Source organism: Dunckerocampus dactyliophorus, chromosome 3, assembly GCF_027744805.1.
Source record: "Dunckerocampus dactyliophorus isolate RoL2022-P2 chromosome 3, RoL_Ddac_1.1, whole genome shotgun sequence".
Lineage (NCBI taxonomy): Eukaryota > Metazoa > Chordata > Actinopteri > Syngnathiformes > Syngnathidae > Dunckerocampus > Dunckerocampus dactyliophorus.
Genome location: NC_072821.1, coordinates 17,295,038 through 17,307,903, shown reverse-complemented (window position 1 = coordinate 17,307,903; position 12,866 = coordinate 17,295,038). Strand labels below are relative to the sequence as shown.

Here is a 12,866-nt window from a genome sequence, read left to right as displayed (position 1 = left end):
ATAGTGCATCTCCTATCAGTGGATAGTTCTTGGAGAATTTTGAATGTCTCCTGATTATCTCTTTTTCATTCAGGGCACCTGTGAAGTTTCATTATCTTCAAGCAGGCAGATTAGCAGACTACTATGGATTGCAACAGGTAATCAGGAGGCACCAGGAGGGTGGGCAATTTAGAGCAAGTCAGTCTGTATAAACATCACATTAGAAACGTCTTCCACATGATTCGTGACATGACATTTAACTACAGTACCTCAGTGATGACCAAGGATGAAAGTTGAACAATAAATAATAATAATAGATTAATAAAACTATATCTGTATATCTGCATGTACAGGTATCTCTGTAGGTGTGTATATGTGCATGTATGTACAGTATGTGCATAAATGTGCAGTATGCGTAATTGTCACTGATATGACTAATGTATGAAACCCAGCAAGCCCCGCCCCACACAGCCCCACCAGAGAGCCACTGGTCCTACGGGGGCGGGAAGAACCAAGGCCGGCCCCCAGAGAGCCAGCCCACAGAGCCCACCTGACAGGGAGACAAGCAAGGGCCCGCAGAGAGGCAACCCCGACCAGAAACAGTGCGGCAGCAGGCCGGAGGACAGCCAACCCCCGAGACCGGCGAGAGACCACACCCCACAGGGCAGATGGGCACTGGGGGCCACACACCAGCAGGCCCAGAGCTGCCCCCACCAACTGTAAAAAAGCCCACCCATGGCCAGGAGCGCCAGCCTCCCACGGCAACTGTGTGATTTGCTGCTTCGGGACCTGAAAGACTTGCTGTGATAAATGGAACCATGAATTCTGCTGTCTACCAAAAAATCCTGACGGAGAATGTCCGGCCATCTGTTCGTGACCTCAAGCTGAAACCAACTTGGGTTCTGCAGCAGGACAATGATCCAAAACACACCAGCAAGTCCACCTCTGAATTGTTGAAAAACAACAAAATGAAGACTTTGGAGTGGCCTAGTCGAAGTCCTGACCTGAATCCTATTGAGATGCTGTGCCATCACCTTAAAAAAGCAGCTCATGCTCGAAAACCCTCCAATTACAACAATTCTGCAACAATTCTTCCACATTGCAAGTTATCGCAAACGCTTGATTGCAGTTGTTACTGCCAAGGATGGCTCAACCAGTTATTGGCTTTAGGGGGCAATCACTTTGTCACACAGGGCCATGTAGGTTTTTTTTCTCTCTTAATAATAAAACGTTTCATTTAAAAACTGCATTTGTGTTCAGTTGTGTTGTTATTGATTAATATTTACATTTGTTTGATGATCTGAAACGGTTTACTGTGACAAAAAGTAAGAAATCAGGAAGGGGGCAAACACTTTTTCGCACCACAGTATATCAATCTCTAATCCAGTCGTTTGTGGCCTGGATATGTCTTCCTGTTCTGCACGGTGATGTGATCTTTAATATTTATCTTGATCCTTGTTATTTTTAACAACAAATTAACTACTGCCAAAATGACATGTTGAATAAATTGTAAAGGTCAGTTGTAAATAATATGTACAGTATGTACTATAAGGAACTCGTAATATAAAGGGATAGATCACAGTGGTTGCAGCTTGTGTGCAATTGGTCGGGCTGGGTACCAGCCCCCTCAAGCTCAGTTATTCATACTCTCAGGCACTGGACACAGCATTTTCACCACACTAAACGTCTTAATATGTACTTGTAAAGATAGGTCTTATCTGAGTCGTCAGAGACGGTGCATCTGTATTCAAATGGATCACACGACATTCATTCCACAGCCTAGCAGAGATGATGAGTTTGTCTGGCGTGGTCATTGCCTCAGTGTACGGAGTCATCAGTCTGCTGGGAATCATCAGAAACATTTCATTTTTATCATAATTAACATTTTTGTATTAGAAGTTGCACTGTATTGATAGAACAATAAAGCCTACCCAATAGTAGTCCAGACGATGCTGCCAATGAGCTGAAATGATCAAAAAAATTAATTTAGGCCGATAATACGGGTTTACATTACAGCATTATCACGGTCCTCAGACATCATACAAATATTGAGCAGCATGAGGGTGACACCACAACACTCGGACTAATCTGACTGCTAAATCATTGCTTTATGTATCATTCAGGTACAGGGCTATTGTGAGGCCATTGGACGTCCAAGCAAGAAACACTACTACCAGCATTGTCCTGCGGGCGGCGCTCATCTTGCTTTTGTCACTGGTCTTGGCAATTCCTGAGGCTATCTTCTCTGACCTTCACTTATTCAACATCCCCTCCACCAACGAGAGTTTTGTCGCCTGCGCTCCATATCCGCATGCTGGAGAGCTCCATCCAACAATCCACTCTACAGCCTCCTTCCTCATTTTCTACATAATCCCCCTGCTGGTCATATCTGTGTACTACACTTCCATCGCTGGCAGCCTGAGGAGGAGTGCAGCCAACCTGCCTGTGGAGGGAGAGACTCGAAGTAGAATCGCTACTTCTCCGTATTGAGAGGAGCCAGATGAGGTGGCTTGGGCATCTGGTCAGGATGCCTCTCGGACGGCTACCTGGGAAGGTGTTCAGGGCAAGTCCGACCAGTAGAAGGCCTCGGTGAAGACGCAGGACACGTTGGAGAGACTATGTCTCCCAGCTGGCCTGGGAACGCCTCGGGATCCTCTGGGAGGAACTGGACAAAGTGGCCGGGGAGAGGAAAATCTGTGCCTCCCTGCTTAGGCTGCTGCCTCGGATAAGCGGTAGAAGATGGATGGATGGATGGATGGATGGATAGTTGTACATTGTTACATTTCTGGTTAATGTATGACCACACTATACACCACGTATTGTTCTTTACAGTGGTAAAGTGCAAATTCAGTGTTCATACTTCTGACATTTCAATGATACATGCACTTCACCTGGTGTAACAGTTTGTGTGCTCTTCCCTCTAGAAACACCTGTTTTATGAAGAAAAGTTCCTAGTACAGTAGCTATAATACACCTGCACTTAAAAGACAGTCGTGACATCTAGAGGACAAGCTCATGTACTGCATTAAATACACTTTTGGCAGTGTAATATGACACGCATTAATGCATTAATTTCAATGTATTATCTTCATTATCCCTGAGGTGGACACGTCCCTGGTTCATTTTGTGTGCAGTGTTGTAGCTCGGATCCTGGCCTTCACCAACTCCTGCCTCAATCCTTTTGCCCTGTACCTGTTGAGCAAGACCTTCCAGAGGCAGTTCAACGAGCACCTCTGTTGTTGCTGCAGCATAATCCCCAAATCCTCCTCCCAGCATTCAAACATGCATTACCACATGCGTATGACCTCTGTCCGCAGCACACGCCACTACATGGCTAGTGAGAGCGTGATGGATGCTACTCAGCCAGGCTGTCAGGAAGATTACGTTTAAATAGTAAGAAGACGAGAAGAAGTTGTGCACAGTCTGCCTGTTTTCTTTGATAAAATTATGACTCACCATATATACAAAACAGACTGTCTTTCACTCATCATCTTTTCAAGCATCAGCAGTGAGCCGTGTGCAATTTGTCGTCTCATCCACCATGTGCTCTATGTTTTAGGTGTCTAAATGTCAGTTATTGCACTTGCATGTACTTTGTCTTTTATATGTACTTCTTGTGTACAATGCAAGTAAGCATTAAAGTCAGAATCTCAATAGAGGTGAAGACTACACATGCAGCGGGGCTCCAAATGCATCATTATCCAACACTGTAATCAAATATAATGAATAACTTTCATTGTACAAGAGGCTTACACTTTTTAAGAGAGGAAAGTGATATGCAACATTTGACTGATAAAATATGATTATCAAGTAAAATGTGAGCAAAAAGCCATGATATCCATTTAATTTACAAAAATAATCTTTTAATAATCTACAAATTCAGTGCACAAAGAACAACTGTACATTGATTCAAATATAAAATCAACATGTTAAAAAAAATCAATTAACACGGTCCTGTGAGTTAATATAATCTTAATTAGTTCTCGTGATTAGCATAAATAATACTGTAAATAAATTATGAGCCTCTATTCCCTGCTTCCAAAAAAAATGGTGGGCAGGTTGTCCTAATTCATTCTGCCAGTGGGCTGCTACTTGGGCCACTTGCATCTGTCAATAAATGATACATAAAACATGCACGAATTAGGCAAATGAAACGACAGTATTATACTCTGTAGCACTGTCAAGGTTTGGCGTGTCCTACCTGCAGGACGCAGGGTCAAAATGTTGACGTCTGTGTGCACAGATGGAGCTGTTAAGGTGACAGAGTTGGACTGGTCTTAGCTGGGCAGTTGGCTCAGGCATTGCAATGCAGTCACAGTGATCCACATCAATCTCACAGTCAGGCATCCATGAAGTCATTGGAAGCTCTAAGCAGGAGGTAAAATTATTATTAATAACAATTTTTCATATAATATCACTTCCATACCATAGAACTGCATTAGGTAGAATGGATTCCAAGCTGTAGCAATAAATTGTGGCTTTGATTGACACTGCCCCAGAGGTATTCATTTAATTGGTTTAGAACTTATTCATACATTAAACTTCTACCTTGTATGGGTTTAGGGTACACTCTGGACTGGTACCAGTCAATCATAGGGAACATATTAACCATTCACACCTATGGACAATTAAGAGTCACCATGAACCTAACATGCATGTTTTGGTATTTGGGATGGGTATAATATGACCACAAAAAGTGAGCACACATCCTTCACCTGGTCTGCTGGAGGGGAAAGGTATACATCTGTCACTTGCACAATCCCAAATCCACCCACTGACACAAAGTCTCCTGGAATCCTCTGCCTCTGACAGCTGTCCAACCAGGGAACAGCTGCAAACAAACCAGATGAATACAGTCACCATATTGTACAAGTAAACATTCATTTTAGAGAGTGGACTTGACAGTTTTGGGACTCACCCACTGCTCCTTTGAGGTTGAGCGTTACGTCGTATAATGGCCGGCTCCATGCATCTGCATTCTGTATGATTAGCTACTTTTATCAGCACCGGCTCTGGTACAAACTTGAATGGAATTATACTAAGGACCTGGAATGGACCAGGTGAGACAAAGAGAATATTGGTGTGGGAGATTTATTCCGCTAAAGACTGTAGAGCTGTTTAAATGTGTACTGGACCACTTACAGTTTTATTTACCAGCACTGTACTTGTATTTCTGCATGTGACACCTTCTTGATTGCAACAACCACTGCATCTGCCATTTGGGAGACACATCACTGAAATAATATCTGTCCAAAATGAAGATGCGATGTCCAATATAGACATGCACCACAGAGAAATACTTTGCAGGAGTGTCAAAGTCGTGCCATGGAGGGCCGAGACAATGCAGGTTTTCGTTCCAGCCGGTCACTAAAGCAGGTGATTTTAATGATCAACACCTCCTTCAATTTGAGAGAAGGAGCTCATCAATTAAATCACCTGCTGAATAAACTGCTTGGAGAGAAAACATGCAGTGTCTGTCAGCTTTTAGGTTAGTGAATGAACAGCGCGAACCTATGATCTTAATGACTAAAATGAGGCAAGGTTTTGTTCAAATTCAAATCCAAAGAAATGAGTGTTAACATGTCAATTTTAATGATAAACGTAAGTAGCTACAAAATATGTATCAGATCTTGATTTAACTCGCTCTAGGATTTGTGATTATTTTTTTTGTTTAAAAAGTCGCTTTCCCTTTTCAATTCTGTTAATAAATACAATTATATATGATCATGTCCTTTCATGTATCTTTCTGTTAATAAAATACAGTGAAAATTGGCAAATTTTAGACATTGTTGCAAATGGTGATTAATCATGATTAATTAATTTGAAAACTGTGATTAATCTGATTTTTAAAATGTAATAATTTAACAGCCCTGTAACATTTTTCTTATATTTTCAAGCCAAAAAAACTATGTTTTGGTAATTTCGTCATTACGTGTGAATATAACGATATAACGATTATATCGAATATAACAAACATTGACTTCCACACCCAAAAGTCAAAGTCTTTTAATGGAGGTGCACCTCCATTAAAAGACTTTAATAGAAGAATAGAAGAGAAGAAGTCCCCGAAAGACCCTGAAGTTCAAGGGCAATCAGTACCAAAAAAGAATCAGTACCAAGTTTGGAGATGGTAAATTGAGTTTGTTTGTTGACATGTTTGACCTCAACCTGTAACTTTCTAGACTTAACTTACAAAGATGTAAAGTATTTTAACATTAACAGTGAATACTAGGTTTATGTTGTGAATGTGACGTTTTTGTTAAACCAACCTGTGGACAGATACACAAGGCGGCTTGAAGAACATAGACGGGTCCGTGCCCAGCTCTTTGGCCACGTCCACACAAGTCTCTCTGGGCATGCACTGTGTCCTCTGCCACTCCTCATCTATGGCTGCATGGATGAAAGACAAACAATTGAAAACCAGCATGCACAGACAAACTGGACATGAGCTGTTGTGCCCAACCTTTGAGTATCTCCAGGCTGTAAGACTCTGCAGCATAACGCGTGGAGCGGTGGGAGCCCGCTGAAGGCGGCGAGAAAAGAGTCTCAGACTGCTGCAATCTCATGCGACACTTCCACAACTTCCAGTCGGGGAAGTCTGCAAGTCTGAGTAGCTCATCAAGGCTGGAGGCCGAGCGCACTTTCCTCTCCCACTGCTTCATTACCTGCACACATCACTTTTTGTCATCTTTTCATGTCATCTTGTCATCTACAAGTTTACTTTTTTGTATCTCACACACAAAAACCATGCTGATATCTCCATCCATTCATCCATTTTATTCTGCTTATCCGGGTCCGGGTTGCAGGAGCAGCAGTCTCAATAGGGAAGTCCAGACTTCCCGGTCCCCTGCCAAGGCGTTCCCAGGCCAGCTGTGAGACATAATCCCTCCAGCGTGTTCTGCTCTGACCGAATTGTCACAAAATAGACTGGACAACTTTGATGTCAAGGGAAAATCAGAATAATGGATGTAATATAATGCATTTATAACAAAAACCTGCAATTTTACCATGTCTTTCTATGATGTGTTATCTTGGAAGAAAGGGCTTAGTCATTCTTCAGAATCTGACCATCACACAGCCAAATATCTCTCCTCCTGTGTATCATTAACTTCACTGCTCACTCAGTCAACACTTCTCGTTCTCAAGTGCTGCACATGTGCACTTACATAACAAAGAATAACAATCCTGAGGCGAACCCACCCAATCCTCCCCAAAAAAGGCTTGCTCCACGAGCATGCACAGGGAAAAATAACAGCCACACACATGCTGCATGTACACGTGTATGCAGTGATGCCAAAGGTGCAATTCAGTTCTTCAGATAACCAAATTGTCCTGAAAAATCCATCCATCCATCCGTCTTCTATGCTGCTTGTCCTCACTAGGGTCGTGGGTATGCTGGAGCCTATCCCAGCTGACTTCGGGCGAGAGGCGGGGTACACCCTGGACTGGTCGCCAGCCAATTGCAGGGCAAATTGAAAAATAGTATTAAATAAAATATTAGTTGAATTTATCATTTCTGTCTTCAAAAAGAATCAAAGAAGAGATAACACCCAATGGATGGAAGGTATACAGCCAAGGTGGAGGCACAATAACAGACAAAAACCATTGTTTCTAAGGAGTGTCAGTTGGTGCTGGTGGCTTTTGCCACTTACAGGAGAAACAATTAGGGGGCAACACTTTCGCAGCTTCCACCAGAGGAGAGCGGTATCAGCTAATGAGAAACAGCTCCGGAGAGCGTGATGACGATATTTGAAGGGGAGCTATGAAAGGGGGAAGTAAAACAGCATGTGCCTGGGAGAGACAAATAACGAGATCAAGGGAGAGAAAATGGATTGAAGATGTTTTGATTGAAGTACATGAGGACTGCATTCAACATCATACATTTGCCCTTCAGTTATTCAATTAACTGCATACACACACACACACATACATAGAGGAGGCCTTTTTTTACTGACACACTATGTCTATGTCTATTACCTCTGCGTTAAAATGAAAATTGAATATGTAAGCAAACCACAAGGTATGTCTGAGGCACTTCGATAAGGTTGATTAAAGACCCCCTATTATGCAAAAAACCTTTTTAATAATGTTTTAACAGTAATATGTGTTCCTAGTAGGGAGGGCTGATCAATCGGCCACAGATCAGTATCGGCCGATGTCCGTGAAAAAGCAGTGAAAAAGCACATGGCCGGCATATGGCGATAAATGCCTTTCAATACCTGATCACAAAAGCCGATCACCGCTGGCTCGTACTATTGCAACACGCAGCTCGTAGCGGTTGCCCCTCGCCCACTTTCCTTCACACTGCGCAGGTGTGCCAAACCCAAAACAAACATGTCTGCCGTGTGAAACTTACCAGGCGTTTGTGAGAGTGATATACATTTTGCACCCTGCAAAATATGCCACAAAAAAATCTTGCAGGGTTTAAAAGCTACATCCTTCTAGAGCTGACAATGTCCTCTTGCATCCAAAGTCTCCTTCAAGAAGGTGCCACATCCTCTGTAAGTCTCATCATGAGTGATATACTGTATGTTCTCTTAAAAAAGAAAGTCAAATTTGTTTTTCTTTAAATAAAGGTGTTTTTATGGTTCCCTTGTTCATATAGCCAATAGGGGCGCAACCACGAATTCCAGGCCCCATGAAAACAAACATCATTTATGTCACTGGGGATCGCGTTTCTGGTTAATTTTCATGGAGAATAGACAACAGTTTTCCTTATAGTCATGATGCCAGAACCTTTATTTTGCACCTCCACCTGAATTGCCATGTACAGCACACGTTCAATGTCCAATGTAAATTATCAGCCTGACAGTGGGTTCAGGAATAGCATGCGTCTCGGTTGCATTCTGGCATATGCGTCCACCACGCGCCCATAATTAAGATGCATGTCCCTATGGACATACATCAGAATCAGGTAAAAAAAATCGTGGGTGCCTCAAAACGGGGGGGGGGACGGCACCGCCCTATAAATCCCCACCTGCTTTTGAAGTTTCAGGTTTTTATGACATCATGAAGGAAAAACCTCCTTCCTCATGGATAAGATAATAAGATAATAAGATATCTGACCCGAACCCTAACCCAGGTACACACCCACCAGAGGACAACTTTGTAAAAAATTTGGCTTCTCTACTAGGGGTGTCACAAGATTTCACAAGATTAAAACATGACGAGGTTCTCGGTCAGAAAAAAACTTATCATCCCACGTCTGCGATGATAAGTAAATAAATTAATTCATCATACAATAAATGAAAATGAACGATAATCATTTTGCCGGCCTCAATATATTGCAAAGTGCATGCGTCCTCCTCGTCTCTCGCCTCCAAACAGACAGCAAGAGGATTCACTCTGGCCATTGGTTTCAGCACCTTGCCGCATTTGTTCCATAGCACAATGGCATGAACAGAGTGAGCCCTTATGATGCCCTTCAACGGTCACTTTTGAAGTTTCTTGTTTTTATGACATCATGCAGGAAAAGCCTCCTTCCTCACGGAAAAAGTAGGCTTTGCTACACATTGTAAAATAAAGCAAGGAGTTCCGCCAACTATCACTCGGCTCCAGACGGAAGCTGTAAAGTTCGATCATTTTGTTTTTCTTCAGCAAATAGACTAGCATAATAGCCTGCTAAAATGACTGTAATGTTAATAGTGTAGCTCACATACAAGTAGCTATGCTAGTATTGCTAACATTTTGTATACCTCCCTCCACTCCTGTTGTATATACTGTATGTCAGCTATTACATTGGACAAGTGCATATGTAACAAAACGTGGATAAGGCTTGTACAAAATTTGGAATTTCAATTTATTTAATCTGAAGAATTGGAATTTGAATTGAATTGGCTCCACCCCGCATGATTTTGAATTGGAATTGCTGGAAGTGCAACTGAATTCATTGCATTTCAGAGAAATTCCTTATAGTCAAGTAACAGGAAGAATTTGTCACGTTTAATAAATATAAATATTAAATATTTTACATATACTAAAATTCAAGACAAAATTCCCCCCAGTTTGAATACTTGGATAAAGCAAAACATTGTGGGAACTAAGGTATTTTTCCACTATTTTCCATAATTTGAAAGTTACACTATATCAAATTATTTGTTTGGCTTTTTGCTTTTATTCATAATTGCCAATAAAAACATTTGCTGTAATTAAAATATAGTGTGTTGATGAGGCTCACACTAATACTATTTCTATGAAATATGTATTGTAAAAGATGGATTTTTACAGTCAAACATGATACATCAAACTTAGCAATTGGAATTTCAATTCTACTTCCTTCAGTCAGAATTTTGCACAAGCTTGTTAAGACCACCGGCGCATGTCACTTACTCTACTTCCTCCCTCTTTGTGCAGGCCGAGGCTCACATTGATCCAGCTGAGCTCCACCAGCAGAGTCACCAAGCAGGAGGTTCTACCAAGAGTCTGTTTCATCTTCATCAGCGTCCCTCAGCTCTGCTCTTGACTCTGAGAAATACTCGGTGTGAACTTGTCCTCTTTTCACAGATGTCTGCCTCTCTGACTGCCAGACCAGCTGACCTCCTCCGGGTATGTGCTACATAAACTCTCAACCCTTCACAGCTGTGCAGGACTGTGCGTGTGTGTGCGTGCCAGACGTAACCTGTCACAGCAACCCCAGACACCCGCCAGCCAAATGTGGGGGCTTTAAAACTTGAACCTCGAACTTGTTAAGCTTTGATGCAGAACCTCAAGTGTCCGCTTGAATAACGAGGCAACAAGGTAGTAGCTGAAAATGGCCTCATAAAAATCAAAGACTCCCTTTAAGGCTTCTTACCAACACTCTCTCTTTTGTCCAAATGGAGTAAGCAAAGGCCTGTGACAGTTTTCAGAGTCTGGTCCCTCTCATTTATCAGTGAATAGAAAGTTCCGTCTAAATCTCGTCCAGTGCTGCTGATCCTCACACCTTCTTATCTCAAGTCACTTGCTTGTTAAATCCAGTCCCCATGTATTTTCCTCTGGAGTTGTGAGAGCACACATGCATAGATCACTGACATGTGTTTTAAATGTGATCCAGACCTCTGTTACATGTGAGGATAACAAGCAAGCAGCACCGCCCATGTCCCACAGATGACACCCCTCCCCAATTGGAAGAAATAAACATGATGGAGGAAATACACTCACTGGACAATTTATTAGGTATCCCTCAGGAAGATGACCTTTTTGCACAGCAATCATAGTAGGGCAGATACGATTAGCAGTATTTGGTGACCTCTGACAAGAAGGAAAGTGCAGAAAGTGAAAAAATACAGTACAATTACCATTATTATATTAAAAACACACCAAACTGACTTTGATGAAACTTTGCAGAGAGATGGTGCATGTGCCAAGGAAGAACACATTACACACTCCACCAATGTATAAACACAACACTTTTGGCTTTGCTTCCATCTTCCATGAGCTGAACTCCATCCATCCATCCATTGTCTATACTGCTTCATCCTCATTAGGGTCGCGGGGCTATGCTGGAGCCTAACCCAGCTGACTTCGGGCGACAGGCGGGGTACACCCTGGACTGGTCGCCAGCCGATCGCAGGGCACATATAGACACACAACCATTCACACTCACACTATGGACAATTTAGAGTCGCCAATTAACCTAACATGCATGTTTTTGGGAATGCGGGAGGAAGCCGGAGTGCCCGGAGAAAACCCACGCACACAAGGGGAGAACATGCAAACTCTACACAGAAATGCCCAAGGGAGAATTGAACCCAGTCTTCCCGATCTCCAGGCTGTTCCTGTGTTGGCCAACATGCTAACCACTGGACCACCGTGCGGCCCTGAGCTGAACTCAAAACATCTAAAACTTTTTCTAGGTACACAAAAGGCCTATTTCTCTCAAATATTTTTCACAAATCTGTCTAAATCTGTGTTAGTGAGCACTTCCCCTTTGCTGAGATAATCCAGCCACCTCACAAGTTTGACATATCAAGATGCTGATTGCACAGGTGTGCCTTAGGCTGGCCACATTAAAAGGCCACTCCAAAATGTGCAATTTCATTACACGGTACAGTTCCACAGATGTTGCAAGTGTTTAGGGAGCATGCAGTCAGGATACCGACTGCAGGGATGTCCATCAAAGCTGTTGTCCGTGACGGGAACGTTCATTTCTCTACCATAAGCCTTCTCCAAAGTTGTTTCAGAGAATTTGACAGTACAGCACATCCAACCGTCTAGTATCTTCACTTCTAAGCTAGTCTGAGACCAGCCAACTGGACAGCTACTGCAAAGAATTTCTGCACAAACTGTCAGAAATCAACTCAGGAAAGCTCATCTGCATGTTCATCGTCCTCATTGGGGTCTTGTGCTGACTGCAGTTTGTCATCATCTCCGACTCGAGTAGACAAATGCTTACATTCGATGGTGTCTGGCACTTTGGAGAGGTGTTCTCTTCACGAATGCATCCTGGTTTTCACGGTACAGGGTAGATGGCGGACAGCGTATATGGCGTTGTGTGGGTAAGATGTTTGGTTACGACAATAGGGCTACGACGGTATGGGCAGGCGTACACTGTATTCATCTTCCCAGCACCAGAGACACACTGCCTTCTTGTGCTTTGTGCCGCGTGTATTGTTCTTCCGATGCGTGCTGAGTTCTGAAGCGAGTCGCGTGTTTACTGACCAAAATTACATTTTTAATTCATTCACCCTCAGCGTTTTCGTACCACCTGTATATTTTTAACACGCTTCTGACCAGAAATTTGGGTAATGACTTAAATTTTGTGCTGCAGTGTTGCTGCTTAATTTTTCATTTTTGGGATCCCCATAAAAAATGCTTGTTTTTCCAGTATATAACAGACACGTAAATGTTTGTTTTTTTAAAATACAAAGGCAGCAGCTTTTAAAACACCGAAGTAAAGTCATTCCCAA

At 42.5% G+C, this 12,866-nt stretch overlaps 2 protein-coding genes across 2 annotated transcripts; one reads left to right on the top strand and one right to left on the bottom strand.

Moving 5' to 3' along the window:
• The first annotated feature begins 1,767 nt into the window (after positions 1–1,767).
• Positions 1,768–3,369, top strand: grpr (gastrin-releasing peptide receptor). The gene is given in 3 exon segments (XM_054770844.1): positions 1,768–1,802; positions 2,103–2,451; positions 2,986–3,369. Coding segments are annotated over 3 exon segments (768 nt in total).
• Positions 3,370–3,888: 519 nt separating this feature from the next.
• vegfd (vascular endothelial growth factor D) lies at positions 3,889–11,068 on the bottom strand. Its single transcript, XM_054770975.1, has 8 exons — positions 10,309–11,068; positions 6,443–6,644; positions 6,249–6,369; positions 5,122–5,191; positions 4,898–5,025; positions 4,695–4,810; positions 4,181–4,346; positions 3,889–4,086 (listed from the first exon to the last, which is right to left on the bottom strand). The coding sequence occupies exons 1-8, from the start codon at positions 10,414–10,416 to the stop codon at positions 4,068–4,070; spliced, it is 930 nt and encodes a 309-aa protein (XP_054626950.1). The 5' UTR covers positions 10,417–11,068; the 3' UTR covers positions 3,889–4,067.
• Between the last annotated feature and the right edge of the window lie 1,798 nt (positions 11,069–12,866).